General features: G+C 56.0%; 2 protein-coding genes across 2 annotated transcripts in view; both read right to left on the bottom strand.

Moving 5' to 3' along the window:
* ELK4 (ETS transcription factor ELK4) overlaps nt 1-19,592 on the bottom strand; it is a 60,717-nt gene extending 41,125 nt beyond the window's left edge. Inside the window, exons 1-2 of the mRNA XM_012555246.2 lie at nt 19,496-19,592; nt 6,668-7,063 (exon numbers count right to left, since the gene is read on the bottom strand). The gene's annotated coding sequence lies outside the window, so the exon portion shown is untranslated. The remainder of the gene's footprint in view (nt 1-6,667; nt 7,064-19,495) is intronic.
* On the bottom strand, nt 297-19,579 carry SLC45A3 (solute carrier family 45 member 3). The gene is made up of 5 exons (XM_004375223.2): nt 19,496-19,579; nt 6,668-7,063; nt 4,836-5,621; nt 3,694-3,959; nt 297-1,206 (listed from the first exon to the last, which is right to left on the bottom strand). Exons 2-5 carry the CDS (start codon nt 6,837-6,839, stop codon nt 772-774), a joined length of 1,659 nt encoding a protein of 552 aa, XP_004375280.1. The 5' UTR covers nt 6,840-7,063; nt 19,496-19,579; the 3' UTR covers nt 297-771.
* Nucleotides 19,593-22,958: the final 3,366 nt, after the last annotated feature.

Raw genomic sequence — 22,958 nt, 5'->3', positions numbered from 1 at the left:
TCTTAGGGGACCCAGTTGTTAGGGATCCTACTCTACCCAACTCCTAAACACCTATAAGGCAGAGCTGGGAAGTGATTCCCTTTTACTTTATTAAATAAATAAGTTAAATATTTAAAGGCCTGTGCCCCTATGACAGCAACACAGGGACAAACAAGCCATGTCCTGATCAAATGCTGGGTAGGGGGAAGTCAGCAGAAAGGCAGTGCCGGGGGTGGGGGTGGGGCGCAGGGAGCTTTCCCTCTCCCCTCAGAACTTTTCCCCCCAAATAATTCTCAATCCCTGTGGGGGAGAATTTCAGAAAAACCCCCATGCAACAGCAATATTGGGGGAGCCTATAACGGCAAGGGGACTTGGAAGGGGGAGACCAGGTGGCTGAGTTGACACAGCCCCCAAAATCCCTTTTCTGCTATGACTTGGCCAGGACACTCCTGTTAACCCTGAGCCCGGATAATCACCTACAGCGTCCTGCATTCCAGTGCATGGAGCTAATCGAATGTTTTGCCTTCCTGGCCTCCCTACAGAAGTCCAGACTGAAGCCCATTTGGAGAGCTGCCAACCAGCCCCAAAGGCTAAAGGAGGGAGAAGGAGGCCCCAGTGCCCATTTGTGTAGCTATGCACCTCACCGCCACGAGGTGGCAGAAGAGAGCCTCACACTTTGGCAGCAACAGAAACTCGAAGGCCAGAGGGCAGCCCTGTGGGGGCTCTTGAGACTAGAAGAGGGTGAAGTGGGACCCAGTGGGACAGGCCCTCCCTCAGTGGGTCAGAAGTGCTCTACACCGAGTATTTGGCCAAGTCGTTCTTGTCAAACACCACCTGTGCGGCAAAGTAAATGGCAACCAGACCCAGGCCTGCGGCCGACACCATATAGGCAGTGACAGACTGGCTAAGCTGGACGATGGAGCCCATGAACAGGGACGGGGCCACCTGGGACAGCAGGAAGGCACTGTCTAGGATGGCAAGGTCCAGGCAGATGCCCCGGCCCGGGACGACCCTGGCCTCAGACGGCTCACCCACCACCACACGCATGGAGACATCACAGGCCGAGGCCCCGCAGAGCGCAGGTGGTGATGGGAGCAGGCCACCGCCCCCTGCACCCACGTGTCCACTGGGGAAGGAAGGTCCAGACTTGGGGCCCGGCAGGAAGCTGGTTGTCAGGCTGTCTTCACTGCCACCTCCAGTATCCCCTCGATATTTGGGCAGGAACACCTGGGGAGGTGAGAAAAGGGGACAAGGACTGGTGCGTTCCCAGGACAAGTCTCCTCCAGCTGTGAGCCTAGACCCTAACTTTCACCCCAGGGGCTGGAAGAAACCAGGCAACGGGCCTAAATGAAAACCAGGCAGACGCTGGAAAACTGAGCAGACGTTGCCTCATCTGGTCTAGTCAGGACCCTCCTCAGGAGCAGGGAAGGGCAGAGGCAGAAAGGACAAATCTGAAGGCAAGTCTAGGTCTCCTCTAGCCTCTCCTAGAGCAGGCAGGTGGCAGACAGGCTCAGTACTGCAGAAGGAAGACAGGTGAGAAGAGAGGCTGCAGAAACAGAGGAATGAAATCCAAGGGCAGAGCCCCTGGGAGCCCAGACCCTCACATAGGCCCCCAGCCCTTCTTGCCCCCAACCCTGCCATGAGGCATTAGGAAATCCTCACCACCCTACACAGGAAGAAGCACTGTTCCCAGTGGCGCAGGCCCTAAGTGAGTTGCTGCCCTGCTGTGAGATGCCTCGCAGCTCCCAAAAATCTCTTCTCTGGGTGTGACTTGACCAGGACGCTAGATGTTAATCCTGAGCCTGGGTAATCCCCCTGCAGAGTGCTGCATCCTAGTGCATGAAGCCCTGCCTTCCTGGCCTCCCTGTAGAAGTCCAGACTGAAGCCCATGTGAAGAGCCGCCATCCAGCCCCCAAGACTGGAAGAAGGGAGAGGGAAGCCAGTTCCACCTGTGTGGTTAATGCACTTTGCCACCATGGGGTGGTGGCAGAGAGACACATCACTTCAGCAGCAACAGAAACTAGAAGGCAAGCAGGCAGCCCTGTGGTTCTAACAGGGAGGATTCAGGAGACTCAGCCTTCAGAGAAGAGAGGTCCTTGGTTGTTCCCTGTCTTTCAGTGCAGGACTCTGGGAAGGATAGGAATAGGAATCACCTTCTTCCCAACTCCCATACCCCATCTGTGCTAATGTTGAAGCCGTGCTCACCTCCTTCTTGCCGGCTGCCCTGTGTCTGCTCAATCCACCCCACCCTGCCCCAGTGAGTCGATTCCGAGTGGATTCTGACTCACTGCGACCCTGTAGGACACAGTAGAACTGCCCCATAGGATTTTCAAGGCTGTAATCTTTACTGAAGCACACTGCCACGTCTTTCTCCTGCGGAGCAGCTGGTGGGTTCGAACCGCTGACCTTTCAGTTAGCAGTCAAGCGCTTAGCCACTGCACCAATCAGGGCTCCTTCTCAACAGCCCGGAGCCTCCGATTTAAGGACACAGTCAGGTCTTATCTGACACTGTCCCCGGTGCCCAGCACAGTGTCTAACACAAAGGTTCTCCAGTTGGTTGTGTTGTGGTGGAGAGCTAAGGGAGAGCTCACTCACAACACCAGGGAAGCCCATGGCTCACTGTGAAGCTGCACGAGCAGACAGAGGTCTCTGGCATAATTGCATGTGCCCAGTCCTGGCCTCCAGACACTCCCAGCCCAAGGCAGCAGGAGAGTGGAGGCTGACGGACCAAAAGACCTGCCTCTCCCTCCACACCCCCTACCTCTGTAGTCACCGACTCCATTAACCAGCCTCCCATCCTCCGTGCTGACACACCTGTCTGCTACCCTGCTCATCTCCCACAAGGGCAGGCTAGGTTCTTCCCCACAGTCTGGACGCTCTATGAGGGCAGGCCTGCACCTCTTCCTCCCTCAGGACACCCCCATTACCTGCCCCTCAGGATGGAGATCTGCACCCAGGGTCAGAGCTCAGGGAGGCCCATGCAGAGGAGGAAGGTGGTCACACTGCCCAGGCCAGGAGGCTTCCGGAAGTGGGGGAAGCTGGTTAGTGTTGAGGCCGAGCAGGGAAGAAGCCCCCCAACTTACACGGAGCCCAGGCGAGTGGTGTCAGGCGGATTAGTCGGCCAGGTGGGTGCTCAGAGGTCCACCGTGGGGGAGGGGGAAGGGGACAGAGGCGAAGGAGTGAGGAAGGAAAGAAAAGAGAGAATTAGACAGAAAGGGACGATAAACCAGAGAGCGGGCAGCAAGGAGCCTTCTCCATCCTGGACAGCAAAGCAGGGCACGGCTTAGTCACGCTGCCTCTCCCAGAAAAAGGAGACGCGCTGCCAAGGCCAGGCCATCCCATTCGCAGTGGCTGAAGCCAGGTGCCCCAGAGGCCATCTGATCCAGCCCCCGGCCTCCACATAGGATGCACCTCACTCAGCCCAGGCTGTGGGCTGCTGGGAACTGATTCTTAGGATTCCCAGGGAGGGAATGTGCATTTTCTGCAATCATCCACTTAAGTGCTTTATGGTCCTGACAGCAGGAAGTCATTCCCAGAGTTTAATCTAAACCCTTCTTCCGCAGCCCACCTCTGGCTCTGGGGTTCCGATGGGCTTCCTCTCTGATTAAAGAATACCTTCTCCAAAGGCCCTGGTCAGATGCCGAGTTCTAGGCTAGTCCACCTCTTTCCCAAACGCCCGCCCACCCTACTCCACCCAGCAGCCACCGTGAGTACCTGCTTGTCAAGGTGGTAGAGGGAGGCAAGTGTGTAGGGCAGGATCTGCAGGGCCGAGGAGGTGAAGCCGGTAAGGGCAGCGGAGGCGATCACCACAGCCACGCTGTGGGACAAGCACGTGGCAGCGGCAGCCACAGGGAAAGCCGCCACGCTGGCCAGGTACACTGTCCGGGTGCCGAACCGTCGCACCAGCTGGTCCATGACCAAAGAGAAGACCAGGGAGATGGCGCACTGCAGGAACAGCCCCAGGCTGCCCACCCGGACCCCTGGAGGAGGCGACAGAGTCAGAACAGACGAGGTGGGGAAGGGACCCAATACCACCCAGTGGGGAGAGCTCAGCATGAGGAGTGCAGACCTGCTCCCCAAGCCCTTCTTCCTGACCTGTGGCACCAGGAGCCCAGGTTCTTCCACTGACCCAGAGAGTGTGGACAAAGCCACAGGTAAGGCAGAGAACGCCAGTGATGGCCTAAGGCTCTCCTGGGAGCCTCAGATCTGGGGAGAGGAGAGCGAGGGAACACAAAGCTAGTTCTGCCACAGGCTTCAAGACAGAGTTCCAGGATGCCTGAGCTGGCAGGTGCTGGAGAGGCTGTTTAGAAAGTCCGCAGGAGGAGCAGACAGCTCCCTGAAGCTGGGGCCAGGCAGACCCGAGGCCAGTCTGGACTCCTCCATTCTTGGGGGACCTGGAATATGCTCGTGTCCATTTGGAGCAATGACTCGGATCAAACTCTCAGGGCGGCCAGGCACTCTGGCCGGACACAGCTGCCCGGCACCACAAGGCACTGCGAGCCCGGACCAGCCTGTGGTGATGCTGTTAGCTGCGGTCAAGTCAATTCCTACTCACGGCGACCCCATGTGTGCAGAGCAGAACTGCTCCACAGGGTTTTCAAGGCTGTGACCTTCTGGAAACAGATCGCCAGGCCTGTCTCCTAAGGCCATCTCTGGGTGGGTTCGAACAGCCAAACTTCCAACTAGCAGTGGAGTGCTTAACTGTTTGCACCACCAGGAGACTCCAGCCCATTTTTCTGACGAGGAAACAGAGCCCACCCAGGGAGCCCAGCATCCAGCCCAGGCACAGGCTGTGCGCTTCCCCACCCCCGTGGACGTCCTCTGGACAGCAGCTCCCACGACAGCCGCAGCCTTACCTTCGTCATAGTGTCTCCGGGCTTCAGTGCCTGGCTCAGCCCGGGGCACACCCTGGTACAGCCCCTCGCCCACGAAGTCCGTGTAAAACAGCGTGAAGGTCATGAAGGCCATCCAGCTGCACAGCTCGGCCACAAAGAGCCGGCGCAGGGTGCGAGGCACACGGCAGCAGACCCGGTGTAGCAGGGGAAACAGGGCACCCAAGTTCCAGAGGGCCAGGCGGGCACGGCACGGGCAGCAGTGGGGGGGCGTGGTGGGGACTGATAGCCCCTCGGCTGGCTCGGCGGGGCCCAGCACTGCCTCCTCAGCCACAAACAACGTGGCCACGGCACAAGTGAGAAAGATGAGCGTGAGCAGGCCAAAAAGGCACTCCTCCTGGGTGCCCAGGTAGGGGGCCAGGGCACTGGCATCCCAGTCGATGGAAGGCAGGAGGTAGCCCAGGCAGCCCCCAAGGCTGATCATGAAGGCGTAGACAGAGAAGGCCTGGCGACAGTGGTCTGGGTCCCGGAAGAGGTCGGATAGCAAGGCCTCCAGGGGAGTGAAGCACACCTGGCCGCAGAAGTCTAGCAGCCCCACGCCCAGGATCAGCAGTGCCAACTCCAGGGGCCTCGCATTCGGGTACAGCAGTCCTGCCAGCCAACCGGCCCTCGGGATAAGGAAGAGGCTCAGCAGGACGCCAAGGGACAGTGCCCAGATGAAGGGCCTGCGGCGGCCATAGCGCCCGCGCCAGTGGTCACTAGCCGAGCCTATGAGTGGGACCGAGACCAGGCCCAGCACTGGACCAATGCCTGCAGGAAGGACAAATAGTGAGAGTCAGTGAATGGGGCCCTCTTTGGGGCGGTGGGGGGAGACAACCTTCTTGAGAAGGATGGGAATGATAAGGGTAATATTCACACTGAAGGCAAACTCTGCGCTAGATACTGTACTAGGTACCTCACGGGGACTCTGATTTACTCCTCACAACACAGGTACTGCTAGAGAAAAACTCAGTTGCTGTGGAGTCAATTCCGACTCACGGCGACGCCATGTGCGTCAGAGTAGAACTGTGCTCCAGTGTTTCCGCTGGCTGATTTTTCTGAAGTAGACCACCAGGCCTTTCTTCTGAGGTGTTCCTGGGCGGAGTCAAACCTTCAGTCTATCTGTTAGTAGCCAAGCATGTTAACCGTCTGTACCACCCAGAGACTCCTCAGGTATTACTAACTGCCCCCACCCCATTTTCAGATAGGGAAACTGAGGCAGGGGGTACTGATAGTGACACTTGCACGAAGGCACATATCTAGGGAGGGCCAGGGGCAGGGTTTAACAGGCAGTTTGACTCTGGAGCCTACAATCCCGATCGGCTCCTCTTCCTGGGGGTCCATGCTGGTGGCGACATGCCTCTTGTGGCTTCTGCAGAACTTATCTGCAGAGTCAGGAGCCCACTCCTGCCTGGGAGGTGAAAAGGAGCCCTGGCTGGGAGACCCTAATCTACTCTACTAATCAGTAACTGTACAGCCGTGGGTAAGTCACCTCACCTCTTATAAGCCTCCGTTTTCTTCTCTGTAAAAAGGATTGCCTCAAAGGGTGTTGTAAGGATTAAATGAGACAACAGCCGTTAAGTTATAAAGGGCTCTGTATATGAAGAAGGTAGGGTTCATCCCTCCAGCACCCCTACAAGCCAAGGCCTTGTGTAGGGCCCAGGGACACAGAAGTGACTAGGGTACGTCCTTTCGGGGCCCCCTCAGCCCAGGGTCACCCTCTCCCTGCACGCGGCTCTTGGGGCAGAGACCTGCTGCCCGGTGACTTCAGGCGGTGTGTGTCTGGAGCAGGCGGGAGGGAGGATGGAGTGACTCACCCAGCACCATGGTCATGAACTTCTCCTCTACCCCCACTTCCAGCAGCAGGGGGGGCACGTAGGTGATGCCTGCGGCCAGGCACACCTCCAGGCCAAAGGTCAGCAGGTTGACCAGCAGGAGCTGGGCTTTGCGATGCCGCAGCAGGCGGCTCACGCACAGTCTCTGGACCATGGTGGGCCCAGCGGGGAGAGGCGGGGGCTCTCACGCACTCCAGTCCTGCTTCCTCCCAGCCCTGTAGATGCCGAGGCCCCTCCTCCTCACTGCCACCAGCTGTCTAGCATCCAGCCAGGAGCCCATTGCTGCCAGCCCTCTTGTCCAGGTCCAGCTTCTCAGCCCATGTAGAACGCAGGGTGCTGTGGGGCACCTCGGTGGAGACACATCTCATCCCTCAGATCCTAAAAGGGCAGGGACAAGCATCGACACACACAGCGTTAAGCCCTGGGAACCGGGCCTCCAGGATTTGCTCTGTGGGTTCTCTGAATCCTGTTACCTCCTGCCAACCAGCGGCGTGGCCCTGCCACCTAGGAGCCACCCCCACTGCCCAACCAGGAAATGCATGTTAATATTAGCCCAAGGCTGGCATAATTAATAAGGTAAATATGATTTTTCAACCTCAGCATACTCCAGAGCCAAACACATGTGGGTTATTCTGTTTTGAAACATCTTTACAATTGCCCTTGCCCACTAGTACGGGGGGAAAAAAAAAATCATACCCACTGAATTGCCAGTTCCCCCAAGACCAGCTATAAGTACCTGGAGACCCTGCCAGGCCTGGTTTGTTTGCTTCTCTCTCTCCACTTCCCAAACCATTCAATTCCCCTTTGTCGAGAGTAACAACCTTCCTACTTCCACACTGCCTGGCGGGGAGCCACGTTGCACCATTACCCCCACCCCCAGGATGAGGCCGGCTGGGGAACGGAGGAGAGTCTGTGGTTTGCGGAGCTGGGTTTTTAACCTGTCACTGAAACCACCCGGAAGAAGCTAGGCCTGAAAGCCTCGCTCTTGAGTCTCTCCCTTGTTCAGTGTTCATGGGGAAGAAACATTCCCACAAGCTGCTGCCCACCTGTCACAGGACAGTGGGCCGGTCCCAGGTCCCAGCCTCACAGGGGCAGGAAGCCGCAGCACCTGTGTTGATGTCAGTGACCCCCCTGCACTGGCAGGATGCCACCGTTCTCAGGCACCCTGTCCCTGTTCCCCAAATGGCTCCCTTCTCAGGGGAAAGGTACCCACATCCCTTCATGCTTGCCCTGCCCCTGTGCTTTGATCCCTCTGGGTGAGCGCCACCCTGTGTCCCCAGACAGGGTTGCTTCAGGCCTTGCTTCCGACCACAGCACCCCCGCAGTCTGCTCCCCTTAGAGCTGATGACAAGACAGGGAACGTCAGGCTGGCCATCAGAGGGACATGCAGAGGGCGGCATCAGTGAGAAAGGCTAGAGGTCCCTAACCTGCCATCCACCCCAAAACAAAGGCAGGGCAGAGCTCCAGCCACTGGTCCGTCCTGGAGGGAGGGCCTTCCCTTTCCTCACCAATTCAGGCCCATAAATACTGCTGTAGAACAGCAGCTACTCTTGTACAAGGTCCACGGTGGTTGAGGGCCGGCCCCTCTCCTCCCCTCCTAGACAGCCTTCAGGAGCACACCCAGCCCTCTGCTCCTTCCCTCTTCCCATCTCAAAAGTAATGTGGCACTTCAACTTCTTTTATCTTTACAAATGACACTGAGCACCATGGGGCCTCGCATGTTACAAAGCCACAATCCTGGGTAAGACCTGTCCATCCCATAACCACCTGCTGGAGCTTTGCCGCTGGTAGACCAGGAAAGAAAGAACTTCAGATAAGACTGGGCAACCTGCAGCCTCCTCCCCAAAGTCCCCCTCAGAGCCACACGGTACGCCTGGGAAGCGGCACCGGTTTCCTGGGGGATCCCTGGGAGCAGTGTAAAATACTGACCTACACTGTGGGTGCGGGACCAGTCAGCAGTCTTAACTGGCTGTTGTGGCTTCAACTGGAGCCCCTCCCCAGTCACTGCATTTCCACTGCACCTGCATCAGGAAGATGGAGACCGAGGGTGGTACGGTCCAGCCTGGTGGGAGGGGTTCTGGGTCAAAAGGCTTCCAGCCCCTTCCACTCCCCACCCATGGTCAGGTAGGGCCCTGGACACTCACCTGCTCTGGGCTTTCAGGGGACCAGGTCCTCCCTGAACAAACAGAACCCTTGTTAGGCCTGGCCTCACCCACAGCCACCCTCCTGCTCAGGCCCTGGTTGTTCCCTGCTGTTTAAGATAAATTGCAGCTCTCATGCAACCATTAATCACCTCCCCTTCCTGCCTGCCTTCCTGAATCCAGCTCTTCAGTCCTCCTGGAGTAAGCAGCACCCTCCTTAGGCCACATGGGAGAAAGGCAAAAAAGCATGAAAAGAGGAAATGCCCCCCATCCTCCCACAGCCCAGACGGGGCTTGGGCTGGCTCCCCCTTCCTCGAGTGCCCTTCTCTACCCCCAGAGCTTCTCCACCTGGTTACCAGGGGCCCAGCCAGGTGAAGCATTCACTGAAAGGAGTTGGGTAGGAAGTGGGCCGCTCCCAGCCCAGCTCGGTGCCCCTCTGCTCTTAGGTTGCTGAGCCCGTCCTTCTCCTTTTGAGCTCTACTCTGCCCTGGGGCTCCAGGCACTCTTGTCATGCTCAGACTTTCCTCTTCCCAGTCCCATAACAGCACTCCCCTCCAAAGCCCCCTTTCTTCTCCAGTGTCCCAGTCCCCACTTCAGCGCCCCCACCTCACTGCCCCCCACTTCAGCACCCCCCACTTCAGCTCCAGTGTAAACTAGAGGACTTCCCCAACACTAGCTCCAGTCAGCCAGCCATCACCTCCAGGGCCTTCTTTCCTGGGGTGCAAACTGAGAAGCCCAGGTCCTGCCTGGTTCCCAGGCTAAGACAGGTCAGAGAACAAGAAGGGGGTCAGCACCTTCTCCAGCTGTCACTCCTGGCCGCAGCCCCAGGGCACACATCTCAGCAAAGCTTGAATGTGAGAGTCACTGTTGGGCCCCCCTGTTTGGGGAGCTCCCCTGCGTTCCTCAGGGACAGAGGAAGGGGGGTCAGGGTCTAATTCTCCTCTATGCCCTCCAATTTCTGCATCTGCCCCACTGCTCCTGGAGCCCTCTGCCTGTCTGGCAAACAGAAGATCAATCAGAACAGCCAGCTGCAGGCGAGCTCACCTGGTGAGGAGGGGGCTGGAGGAAGGGGGAGGAGAAGGTACAGAAAGGGGGAGTCTGGGCGGACCTCGCAGAAAAGAACGAGCAGTCTTCTAGGATGCCAAGTCCCTCTCAAGTTCCAAACATCTCCCCTCCTCTCCAGGCCCCCTGGTGACGGGACTGCAGGAAAGCTGGAGGAAACCCAAGCTCCCTGGGAACTCTCCCGGTGCTCTGCCCCAGGCCACCCTTCCACATCCCTGGGGGCACAGACCCCGAGCCCACGGAGGAGGCCCTGGGCAAGTTCAGTGAACTAGAGTATCTGCCCAGCTCCAGGTACTGGGAGACCTACGCTCCCCACCCGCCCAACACAGGGTGGAGGTAGAGTATCAGAGACAGGAAAGACAGAAGCACCCCCCCACCCCCACCCCAACCACGTACGCACCAAGGACATTCTAGCCCCAGTCCCAGGGTCTGAAATTCCTGAAGGTTCAGAGTGGATCAGGGAGCCTCTCCCAGCCGGGATTCCCAGCCCGGATTCCCAATTACTGCTCTTTTGCCCCCACTTCAAGCTGGACCCTGAGCAGGAGAAGGAGGAAGTGAGGCAGCACGACAGGAACGAACTTGGCCTGAACTTTCTCCAAAATTCAAAAGACCAAGAGGAGGAGGTGGGAAAGGCACCCACTCCCTGGTCACTCTCTAAGGGAAGGGAGGGTCAGAAGGACAAATAAAGAGGCCTTTGAGGGCTTTCAAAGGCTCTCCTGCCACCCCACACACGGATTCCCTTTGCTGACAGTGGGCAGAGGGAGCCCCGGCTGAAGCAGCCCGCCCCGGCCAGTGTCAGGCAGCAATTCTATGGGCTTTTTATGTGGCGGCGTCCCCACAACCCGGCCAGGCACATCAAACGGCCACAGCCCCCACCCTGACCCCGTGGCTCCATGACCCTGCGCCCTCCCGCCACACTCACAAAGATCATGCCACTTTCTCACACGCTCCCGGGAAGCACACTCCTCCGCCCTTCAGGGCCAGGAGGCAGGTGCCCTCCCACTGAAAAGGAAGCAGGGGATGTGGTAGGGTAAGCCCGAGGAATCATGAGTCAGCTGAAGACGGGGGTGAGGTTACCCGAGGCCAATCTCTCTAACACACCCCACCAGAGGCTATGAGCCCTGGCCAGGAATCACAGGTGCCCAGCAAACCACGGGTCAGAAGCAGCAAGATGGTGGAGAAGAGGGACCCTCAGCCCCCCAAACCCGACAGGGTCCCAGCAGCCTGGCCCCAAGCTGAGCTCTCCTGGGGCCTCTAGTTTAGGGGCAGGGAAGAAAGCCTCTTACCACCTCCTTGCCTCAGTCCAGGGGACCACAGCCCTCAGCCTCACAAAATTAAACCTGGCAACACCACTCCCAAAATGAGCTCTGCCCACACAGCAGCTTGATAATGGGCCAGAAAGGGCCATCCACTGGCTCCTGGCCACCCAGGGGACCTGGAAACCAGCATCCTTGGGAGGCAGCCCTTGGGAAGGGTGCTGTGCCGTGGGAATTCCTACCTGGGCTGCTGTTGGGGGGAGTGGGGGGAGTGCAGGATTAGCCTACACGTGGCCTCAGTGCCTACCAACCCATGCAAGCTTTGATTCTCTGGGCTCAGATACTTCCAAAGCAGTGAAGGTCTGCTTCCCCCAATCCCACCTCATAAAGAAGCAGCGCTAACAGGGATTTGTACAAATAGTTGGGGCCACTACCTTGCTGGGCTCCCACAGACACCTGAGAACACCACTCAGAATGCAGTGTCTCCATCTCCAGGGGATCATGAGAAAGAATAGGGGTCCAGAGCGGGGAGGGGGAACCTCCCAGGCTTGCTCCCTAGCTCCCATACCCCTCCTCCAGGGCCCAGAGGCCAGGGATTTAGAGTTCACCCCGCTGAGCTGCCTTTTCTTCCCTCAGACTGGAAGCCTTCTGCTTAGCAGCTTGTCAGAGAGAGTGAGGGGGCTACAGGCCGGGACACAAAAGGGGATTAGGGAGAAACCTCTCGGCCCACAGAGTAATCCATCAAACTCTCTCCCGGCTGCCAGAGCCAGCCCCTTCCCACTCAATTCCCCTTCCAGCTGCTGCTGGCCCCCCACCCCTCGGGCTCCTGAGCCTTGTCACATCATCGGGCAGCAAAGAGAATCCCAGGCCCTGGGGGGCCACGGGGGCACACCGCAGACACTGGGAAAAGGGCAACAGCTCCCTCCCCCCATTCACCCCCAATGTGTGAAAACCCAACAGGTGGCAGTGGCTTGGTGGAAAGTTGCTTTTGTTGCCCTGTCTGAGAGCCCCAGCCCCACTTCTGAAAGGAAACAAATGCCTGAGGAGATGGGGGGAAGGGGAGCGAAGGACAGCGAGGCAGTCCCTGGAGCCGGCCCAGACCTCCTCTCCCCTCCCCAACCCAATGACACGGATTCTGGGACGGCTGACCCTCACCTTGGCCAGAGTCAGCCCCATCAGCCTAAGCTGAGGCTGAAGTGACCCTCCCAACGGTCACCTGGCAATCCCATGGTTACAGTCAACACAGACACACATTCTGGCTCCGGGCACCTGGGACTCCCCAACAGACTTTACTTCTGAGAACAGCTGCCACCCAAGGTCAGACTGGGCATGCCATCCAAACCAGCACAAAGACCTGGGAGTCCTCATTCCAACCTGGAGCTCAGAGCCCAGAGATCCCTGAACCCTGGCGGACTCTGCAGGGTGACCCGGGCTAGGGAGTCAGCCTGACCTGGATTTGCATGCCAGCTACTCCACTTACTCTAAGTGCATGACCCTGTTAATTGAGCTCCTGAGCCTCAGTTTCCTTACCTGCAATTACTAATGGGGCTAACACTGAGGTTCACTACATGCCAGGCTCTCTTCCCAGTGTCTCAGTCGTCTGCACCCACTCGATGAAGTGGGTACAATTACTATACCCATTTTGACAGGTGGGGAGACTTAGACCAATGCCACCAACTTTATAATGACTTGTAGTGTGTTTAAGATTATTGTCAGATGCCCTCAGGTCAATTCTGACAGCCCCATATGACAGAGTAGAGCTGCCCCACAGGGTTTCCTAGGCTGTAATCTTTATGGGAGCAGATCACCAGGTCTCTCTCCCGTGGAGCCACTGGGTGGGTTTGAATCACCAACCTTTCAGTTAGCAGCTGAGCACTTAACCATTGTGCCACCAGGGCTCCTTGTGTTTAAGATAAAGTATGTGAAATCCTCTGATGGCCACTTCAGTTGTCTGGGCAGGCTCTTGGTGGGGAAAGCCTGGGAGAGGGAATTCTCATTCCCAAACAGAAGCAGCAGTGGTCAGAGGGGACCAACTATGCCTTCTCTTCCAAGCTTCCCTTCCCCTCTCTGCCCCTCTCACCCACAGGCCTCCCCCCACCCCACACTAGTCCCTCTTTCAGCCCCCAGCAGCAAGAGGAATGCCAAGAATGTAAACGCCTTCCCAGGTGCTGGCCCCAACAGGTAAGGAGAGGTCACTGCAGCAGACGGGCCTGGTGTCAGACCCAGAGGAGAGGTGGAGGGTGGGATAAACATCACCAGCTACAAGACAGGGTGGCATCCGTCCAAAGGCTAAATAATTACAGTGACTGACACTTGCTCGCTGCCCAGGAGGTGTCATTCCGGCCTGGGCTAAGTGCTTTACATACCTTCCCTCTAACTCATCCAGCAATCCTACAAAGCAGGTATTTAATATTCCTGTTTCAGAAGGCTGAAAATAAAGTATCAGAGAAATTAACACGCCCAAGTTTGCACAGATAAAAAGTGGCTGAACCAAAAAACCAAACCACTTGAAATCTCTGGGAGCCTGGAGAGTGCAGTCCCATTTCAGCAACTTTAAAAAATTTGTGTGTGTGTGTGTGAACATATACACGATAAACGACATGCCATTTCAATAAATTCTACATGTACAACTCAGTAGCATTGTTAACATTCTTCAAGTGGTGTGACTGTTCTCGCTATCCTTTTACAAATTATCCCAGCCCTTTTATAGCCGTGTGACCCGGAAAAGCCATTTCACCTCTCTAGGACTCAGCATCCACACGTGTAAAGTGAGAGACTAGAGCATGTCTACGGTTCTTGACAGCCAGACTGCTATGTGATCCCACCTCCACCCAGGCAGGGCACCCTCCATGGACAGGTGCCCACTGAGTGCTCACTGATGAGACAGCCTGGCATGGTGAGGGGAGAGGTTCCTAGCCTTCCACCAATGAGTCAAGCTGGATGGAGAGGGGTGCTCCAGCTGCGTGACCCCATCCTTTACCTGCCTACACACTGCTCAAGCACCAACACAGTGCCAAGAGTCAGGGTCGCCTGAAAGGAGCAGAACAACCAGGACACCTGGGTGCAGAACTGCCCTCTTCCCCACTCTCTCCCAGAGTTGGACTCTGCTCCTGGCAGAAATTAGTAACCAAATTCTTTCTCTACTTGGGCCACAATAAATGCTTCCCTGCATGGTGGGGGAGTGGTACCAAGATATCCCTTGGGTGAGTGGGGGAAGAGGATTGTGCTGGGAGAGCAGGGGAGCTTGGCACTGTCTCCAGGCCACTGGGAAGTTCCCTCCCCCTCCTCCCACCTCGCCCTACAGCTCCTGCAAAATGAAACCTGAACAGCCTCACTGCTAGTGAACTTGAACCTTGCCTTACCATCAGCCAAGCCAGAGAAGGCAGCTCCCCAATCCCTGCACAGCCAATCCTGGTCCCCTCCCTGCAGCCTGGCCTCCTTTAAAAGGTGCAGTATACAGGAAGGAGACCAGGGGACTGAGGACCTGGGCAAGCCTACAGATCAGCAGAGTCTTGGGCTGGGAGATGAACTGGCTCCAGCTCCACCATGTCCCACCCCTAGCAAGGATCTCAAACTCGACATCCCCAAGGCCCTTTCAGCTCTGACACTAGGATTTGTGACCAGCCCCACTTAGACCTTGGTGTTCTAGGGGGTTCTAGGTCAGAGCTCAGTCCTCATGGAAGTGTGTTCTCATAAAAGTCACTCAGTGGTGAACAAGGTGAGAGAGGACCCTCAAAAGGGACTTTTTTGTGACTCAAGAGTTTGCCCAGCCTTGTGGGAAGTATAACTCAGTGTGTGCAACCTCACCTCCCCTAAATGAATGTCAAAGAGCACCGAGACTCTCCTTTGCACAGTTAATCACCTATCCACCCATCCATCTGTCCATCCATTCAACATTTACTGAGCCCCAATCATGTGAAGGTGCTGGGGATACTGAAACCACCGCTTACAGCTCACATGGATAAAAGAGACAAAATGCAATAAAATGCGATCAGTGCAGACGTGGTGCAGGTGTTCAGACGGAAGTCCGCAGAGGGGAGGCACAAGGCATGGGACATGTTCAGTTCTACCAGGGCTTCCTAGGAGGGGTGGTCACACTGCTGAACCTGGAAAGGTGAGCAGCTAGGACTGTGCAGAAAAAGGAAGGCATCTGCAAAACACAGCCCCCGGAGGCCAGGGATTTCCAAACACCCCAGCCCTAGTTTTGGGCCCTCTGCAGTGAAGAGTGGTAGAAACAATACCAGTTGACTTCGAGTCAGCTCTGACTCATGGCGACCTCGTGTGTCAGCATAGAACTGTGCTCCACAGGGTTTTCAATGGCTGATTTTTTGGAAGTAGATCACCAGGCCTTTCTTCTGAAGTACCTCTGGATAGACACAAACCTCCAACCTTTGGTTAGCAGCTGAGTAGGTTAACCATATGCACCACCCAGGGACTCAGTAGAAAGAACACCAGATTCAAAACCAGGGGACTAGGTTTTGATCTCAGATCTGGTCCAGTTATCTGAGTCCTCAGATGAGTTGTCACACTTCCCTGGTCCCAGGGTTGGGGAACTCATCAACACTGGGCTCCAGTCACTTCCCCTTCCCAGACAGCCTCTCCCTTTCACCTGAATCCTGTTCAGCTCAAACCTCACACCTCCTCGAGGGCTCCCTGGAACTCCAGCTGTCAAAGACCTCCCTCTCTCTCAAATCCTGACTGCCAGGCCCCCCTGAGGGTTGGATAATTGCACCTGGTCCTCCTGGTCTCTGGTTTGCTGTCCTGCCTCCCTGCAAACCAGCCCACCAGCTCCCAGGGCCCTGAGAAGGGTGGGTGTCCAACAGATGGCCTTGCAGGGGAGGCTGAATCAGGATTCCTGCCAGATGCGTGCTGGTCACAGTGCCTGGGATTCAGGCAGGGCCACGCTCATGGTGCTCAGCTCTCTCTAGTGACAAGGGCCAGGAGTGGGGAGCTACACTGCCACATCCTCAGGGATGGGACAGGTGCTTCTGAATTGACACTACTTACAGGCTCAAAGTACATGCCAGATAAGAGGGCCACGACAGTGAGCATTAGGGAAAGAGGGGCTGCAGCAGCAGGCTGGCTACTCCTGAGGTGCCCTATTTGGCTGGGCATCCCATCTGGCCCGAAGCTGGTGACCGAGGCTTGGCTGTGGGACCCGGGGCTAGTCCCCAAGCCCCTTCTTTTTGGCTCGCCCCTGCCCCCCCAGAAAGAGTGCTCTTCATCATTAAGAAAGGAGAAGAAGAAGCAAACAAACATGTATTGAGCAACGGATCTGTGCGGGCATTTTGCTAAACACGTATTATCACAGGGAATCCCCATCACAGGCCTGCAAGGTAAATACTACCATCTCCGTTTTACAGATAAAGAAACCAAAGCCAAGCGGTGAGGCAGGCCCTCCTCCGTCAGAAGCCCCACAAGTCATTCAGTGTTGGTGGCAAAACGGTGGACTTCTTCCCGTGGAGGGGTGAACACAGACCACGGAGTAGACAAAGGGATTAAACAGGAAGTTCTGGCCAGTGATCAGGACCAGCCCGTGATGGCTCTGTCACCAGCCCCCACCCCCAACCAGGGACACTGAATACACTGCACAAAGCTCAAGTCTCCAGTCCTATTGCTGGGAGTCAAGTGGCATCGGCATTCGAGACACTGGGGCTGGTACCAACTGGTCCAGCCTCCACCCTCACTGTCCAGCAAACAGGGCCACTGACTGTTCAAAGAAAGCTAGGCTCGGCCTTTGTCTGGATACCAGAAAGCAGTGCAAACGGTCCCGAGGTCTGGGGAAGAAGGAAGGACAGAGCAGAACCCCAAATTCAGAGGGCCCCTCCCTCTCATGCAGTTTTTCTAAAGATAACAACAAATAACCTTTCTGCATCAGAGGCTCCTAACATTGCAGGATGGATATTCTCCTCCACCCTGACCAGTATCCTCTTCCAACTCAAGGAGCACACTCCTTGGAGGTGGGCAAGACACGAGTTTCTGGCCTGATTAAAAACCAATAATCGCACAGTCATTGACAGGGGAAAGACCAGGACATCCGGTTCTGGTGTGTTCTTTACACCAAGCCACAGGCTCACCTGAGAATGGGTCATTCATAGTTTATACATAGTTTATATGTGGTCCAATTCCCTTGCTAAGAAACTCTGGCTTCTAAGTGCAAACCACAATGATTGCCTCCAGTGGCGCCAAATAAAAGCAGCTGACGTTTATCAAAAGCTCTTTTTACACGCAGCTGCTGCGCTTGGAGATTTACCTTCATCAGCTCACTTAAACCCTCACAATACTAGGAGGTGGGTTCTGTCACCCTCAGTTTACAGAGGAGGAAGTTGAAGCACTGAGATGTTAAGTAACTTCCACAATAAGGAACTGGGATTCAAACCTAGACAGCTTGGCTCCTGAGTCCTCAGACCATCCTCGCTTCTCTGGCATTTCTCTCCAGAGCCCTGCCAGGCTGAGAGCAGCAGCTCAGGCAAAGGAGAGCTAGAGAGGGGCCTCCAAGCCATCCTCTACCACCCAGCGACCTGGAAGGGGCTCAGCACTACAGCCCAAGATCACCATCCAGCTCTTCCTCCTCCTCTTCCTTCACCTCCCCCTGCAGGGTTACTCAGCCAGCCAGGAGGGGCAGTGGGAGCTCACCAGCAGCACCACGAGTACACAGGAAAACTGCCCCCCCCCCCCAGCACCCACTAAATGGGCCTGGGTGTCCTTAGCTGTACATTCATCCACAGCTGTATTTTTATCTTCCAACTCATCCAGCTGACTAAAGCTCCATTTTCTTAGTACTCTCTCTTTTAGGAAAAAAAGCCCTGGCTCCAGGACAGGCCTGGGGGGAGGAGATAAGGGAGGAAAATGAGGGGATGGGATCGATCCCACAGAAGGGCCTGTGACCTCAACTTCTGTCCCACTGACTCCTAGGAGAAGTTGCCTTAGTTGGGTTTCCCAGACTGGAACTTTCCCCATCCGGCCTGCACCTCCTGGACCCTCCCCCGCCCTACACTCTACGCCAGCCTGCTTCTCAGGAACCAGGGCTGGGCAGGTGAGTCCACTCTGGGGCATCCTGCCTCTGAGAGGAGATCCGCTAATGGAATCAGGAAAGGCAGCAGAAGCCCCCAGGGCCTCATCGCCACCCCTGAGCAAAACTTCTGGGCGCTCAGCAAAGGTCACTCTGGGCCCTGGTCCACCGGCAATGCCTGGCTGCAGACTCCAGGGCAGCAAAACAGCGGCTGGGCTATTCTTAGTCGCTGCTCCACTGGGATCAGGTCTGCATAACAGCTGAAGGGCAAGTCCTCACCAGGTACCCACTATGCCAAACCCTACCCACCCCCAACTCTGGCCCTTGGAAAAGAGGAAGCAGGGGAAGGGGGTCGGGGGGGGGGTGGGAACTGAGCATGTCAAGAGTGTCTGTCGGGAGATGGAAGCTGATTCAGAATTCAAGGACAAAAGCAACGCAAGGGCTCCAGTGCCTGAGGCGAACTGGAGACTCTGGCGAGGTCTGAGCTTCACTCAGAAGAAACTCTGCAGGTCTCCAGGAGCTTCTCCGGCAGGTCATGTGCTGCCTAAGCTCAGCGCCCTAAGAGTCAGATGCCCAGGTACCATCACATCACACCCGCGTGCTGTGTCGGAAACTCACCATGCCACACGCGCCCCGGGAGGCAGGAGACGAGGGGGAAACGGCGGACAGTAATTTACACACACACACACTCCAGCCTCAACTTTCTGCCCAGAGCTTAGCCCAGGCCCGCTGTCCGAAATGGCTCAGTCCCCTTTCCCTTCCTAAATAACCTCCTCACAGTCCCCACGCCCCCCCAAGGGAAGCCGGCTCCAACCCGAGGACCCCGCAGCGTCCCAGCCGCCAGCCCCTTTCCCGTCTCCCCCAAGTCCCGGACAGTACGCGCTGCAGTGACACATCCTGCCCCTTTCCGGTGAAGCCGAGACAAGGGAAGAAAATAAACGCAACTTTCCAAAGAAAACTCTGAGGCGTGAGGCTGCAAGAGGAGCGAGCGGCCAGTCCGCCCGCCGTCTGGGCGGCCCGGGCTCCGGGGAGGGGCGGCTCCCCGCCCACCCGCCGCCCGGCCTGGGACAACCCGGGCACCCCTCAGCCCGCCCTCCGCGGAAGAAAGCCCAGCTCAGCGGGGCCCCAGCAGCCGGCCCGCCGCAGAGCTGGGCGCAAGCAGCCAAGCCACAGCCTCGGATTCGCGCGGGGCTCGGCACGCTGCGCGCAGGACGGCGACCGCGCGCCCCCATCCCACGGGGCGCCAAACACGCGACACCGCGGGAGCTCGGCCGCGCAGCGCCGCTCCCCTGCCAGCGCCGGGACCCTCGCCCCCGGGAGCGGAGGGGCGCCCTCATACCTGGCCGAGACGTGCGGCTGTCACCCAGGGCCGGCGCGTGGGAGCTTCCCCCCTCCCTCCCACGCGCGCCAGCCGGCAGCTTTTAAATTTCCAGGTTACTCCGCGGGGGGAGAGAGCATGCGCGCTGGGGCTATCAGAGGGGGCGGGGCGAGGCGGGACGGAGGTGGGGGTGCTGGGAGGGGGTATGGAGGGGTGGGGCTGGTACCCAAAGAAAGAAAGCGGGAGGTCTTGGAGCTGTCTTTGTAGCCGCGACCGCGACGGGCAGCCCCCGTGTGGCTCCCAACTGCTCTATCATTACCTAGGACAGTGCACAGCCCCCTCTGTCGCTGGCCACCAAAACATTTAGCTAAGGGCTACCCGGCTCCGCGGGGCACCTCCTCACCCCGGAGCCAGTCTACGATCATCACCCACACGTGCCATTCTGGGCATCCTCCTGTCTGCAGGCAGACTGCAACCCACTCATCCAGGACCCCTCGGAAAGGAGATGTCAAGTGCTGCCCGAGTTACTCTTCCTACTGTTCGCTATTCTCCAAGGCAAAAAGAGCTTCCTTGCCACGAACAGAATCCCTCTTCCTGCAGCTGAAAGCCACATGCCAGTGTTTTTCTCCTTCAGGATGTGAATGGGGAAGAGGGATGAGAGTTGCCAGTAAAATGTCCCCTCGTGTTAGCTGTTGAGCAAGGTCCCAACAGATCTGTTTCCAGGATGCTTTTGATAGGAGAGGAACAGAGCAGGTGGGGAGCAGAGATCTAAAGTAGGCTGGCCTTGGGTGGCCGGGTGGGGAGAACCCTAGTTGTGTCTTTTTTCCTCCAGGAATTTTACTAGGGTAGAGAGAAATCCAGTGTATGCGGATAATTGTCTTGATTACTACCAAATCCCAGGAAGATGGCTTTGAAGAGGAGGACATGGTTGGCTGCAGCCCTGTTCTGAGCTCTGTAAGAAGAGGGACTCGGCTGTATGATCTTGAAGGGCACCTCCACCTGGGAGTCAAAGGGAGGCAGAGAAGAAACGGAACTGGAGAAGGAAGGGGGAAACAATGGATCTGGGGTGGCAGTGGGGAAGAGAGAGAGGGTGCAGGAGAGAGCAGAGAAAAATCAAAACTACCCCTGAGTCACTAAACAAGTTTAACTTGAAAACTGTCTCAGCATTGCCTCCCTGGGAGCACACACACCTCCAGCAGGTCACCCACCAGGACCCTGACGGCCTTCCAAAGTCTTTGGCACACCCATCGGTGGCCAGTGGAGAAACTAGGCGGGAGTCCTGGGTCCCTGAGCTGGTGCCACTCTGCCCCAGGAAAGAGGGCAGGAGTTAGGGGGAATTCCAGGTCAGCTGGAAAATTACAGAGGCAGGAGCGAGTTCACGTGGTATTTTTCAGGCTTAGGGAGAGAACACTGGGAGCAGGAGAGAGCTGTCCCACCTCAGAGGAGTAGGAGCCCCCACCACCCTGACTTCTCACCAGGGACCTGCATGCCTTGTGCCTGCTGACCTGCAGAAGCGGGAAGGAGGGCTCCAGAGAGTGAGCAGACATCCTGATGTGAGGTCCTGGACCCACCAGCAGCCTGGTGACCTGAGTAAGCATCCAGTCACCCCTCCCCAACGCAGGTGACCCTTCCTTAACAAGCCAGGTGGATGCACTCTGCACGCCCTGCCCAGCACAGTATGCTGTAGGGCCCTCTGCTCTGAAGACGCACATCCCCTTTTCTGATGCCATAGCCTTGTGTAATAATAATAATAGATAACCATTACTGATTGTTCCAGGCGCTGTCCTAAAAGCTTGTCATGCATTAACTCATTTAATCCTTAGGACAACCCAAGAGATGGGTACCGTTTTCAGACAAAGAAATGGAGACAATCCCTCAGTCTAATCCCCAGGCCCCTCCACCTGCTCTCCCTCTCCCGCAGTCCCACCCTTAATCTCTGGGCTTTAGAAACAAGGCAGAGGCAGCAAACCCTCATCTAGCCTGGCCAGTGACTTCAGAACCTTAGAGAAAGTCATGAGATTGCCGTTTAATACCCTACCATTCCCAAAGATGCTGTGTCGTTGTGAGCAAATAACAACTTCTCTGGGCCTCAGTTCACCACTAAGTCAGCTGTTAGAAAACCACCGTATCCCTTTCCCATCCTCCCCTCCCCCTTTCCCACCACCCACCCACACCCACACCCACACCCCCACACCCACACACCCAGACACGCGCACACACACACACACACACACACACACACACAGACACACACACACACACCCCGACTACCTAGCCACTTCCCATTTACAGGAAATGGGGGATGATGTGAGGAGCAAGGCCATCCCTGGGGAACTGCTAATAGTCTGGCTGAATGTTGGATAAAACCAAAGATGCTGGCAAGGTGCATTAGCAGCGTCTGCCCCACCCCCACCTACAGCCGCTTCCCATTATCCTCATGAGCATCTTCCTCATTCTACAGAGATAAGATACCCAGCTGGGGCTTGCAGAAGGCTGAGAAGCCATGAAGGACCTGGAGTTCCCTTGACGTTCCCATCTCCATCATCCACGGGCTGTGATCCACTTTGAGGTCTCTTTGCTTCCTCCTCTGCCTGCCTCCAAGTGAGAGGTGAGCAGTCTCTGTAAGCATAAGGGCCGTCAGCAGGGCCAAATCTTGGCTGTGGATTTGGAAGAGATGAGGGTAAGAAAAGAGAATGGGTCCCTGGGACAGAGCAATTCCATTTCTGGAATTTCTCTTGTGGAAATAATCAGAGATATGTATGTCAGAAGTGTGTACAAGATGTTCATTTCATATTCTTTACAATAATGAGAAATTAGAAACAATCTAAACGTAATATAATTTAAGGTATTGGCTAAATAAATGATGGCAAATCCGTGCAATGGAACACTACTTGGCCATTAAAAATGATGATGACATAGATCATTTTAATGGACTGGGAAAATGTTCATATTGCCAAGTGAAAAATGCCTGCTAAAAAAATTGCTACACAGTGGGATATGTATATATTTTAAATAGGTACATACTGATTGGGTCTTGGGACAGAAAAAAAAAGAAGAAAAATATTAGTAGAAAAACTGGTGAAATCTAAATAAAGTCTGTAGCATTTTTAGTTAATAGTATTGCACTAATATTAATTTCTAGGAGTCCCTGAGTATCATAAATGGTTAAGCACTTGACTATTAGTCGAAAGACTGGTGGTTCAAACCTGCTCAGAGTTTCCTTGGAAGACAGAGGCTTGGTGATCTGCTTCTGAAAGGTCACAGCTATGAAAACCCCATGGAGCAGTTCTACTCTGCACACACAGGGTCACCAGGAGTTAGCATCAACTTGATGGCAACCAACAACAACAATATTAATTTCTTACTTTTGATAATTGTACTATGGTTATGTAAGATGCTAGCCTTAGGGGAAGCAGGGTGAAGGGTGTATAGAAACTCTCTGCATTATTTTAGATTTCATAAATCTAAAATTATACCCAAATAA

This window comes from Trichechus manatus, unplaced genomic scaffold (genome assembly GCF_000243295.1).
Source record: "Trichechus manatus latirostris isolate Lorelei unplaced genomic scaffold, TriManLat1.0 scaffold00035, whole genome shotgun sequence".
Taxonomy (NCBI): domain Eukaryota; kingdom Metazoa; phylum Chordata; class Mammalia; order Sirenia; family Trichechidae; genus Trichechus; species Trichechus manatus.
This window is presented reverse-complemented; position numbering and strand designations above follow the sequence as displayed.

Coding starts and splice junctions, on each gene's coding strand:
- SLC45A3 (XM_004375223.2), bottom strand. CDS start 6,839: ATGGTCCAGAGACTGTGCGTGAGCCGCCTGCTGCGGCATCGCAAAGCC. Junction 5,622..6,667: donor GTTCATGACCATGGTGCTGG/GTGAGTCACTCC, acceptor TCCTTCCTGCAG/GCATTGGTCCAGTGCTGGGC. Junction 1,207..3,693: donor TCTACCACCTTGACAAGCAG/GTACTCACGGTG, acceptor TCACCTCCCCAG/GTGTTCCTGCCCAAATATCG.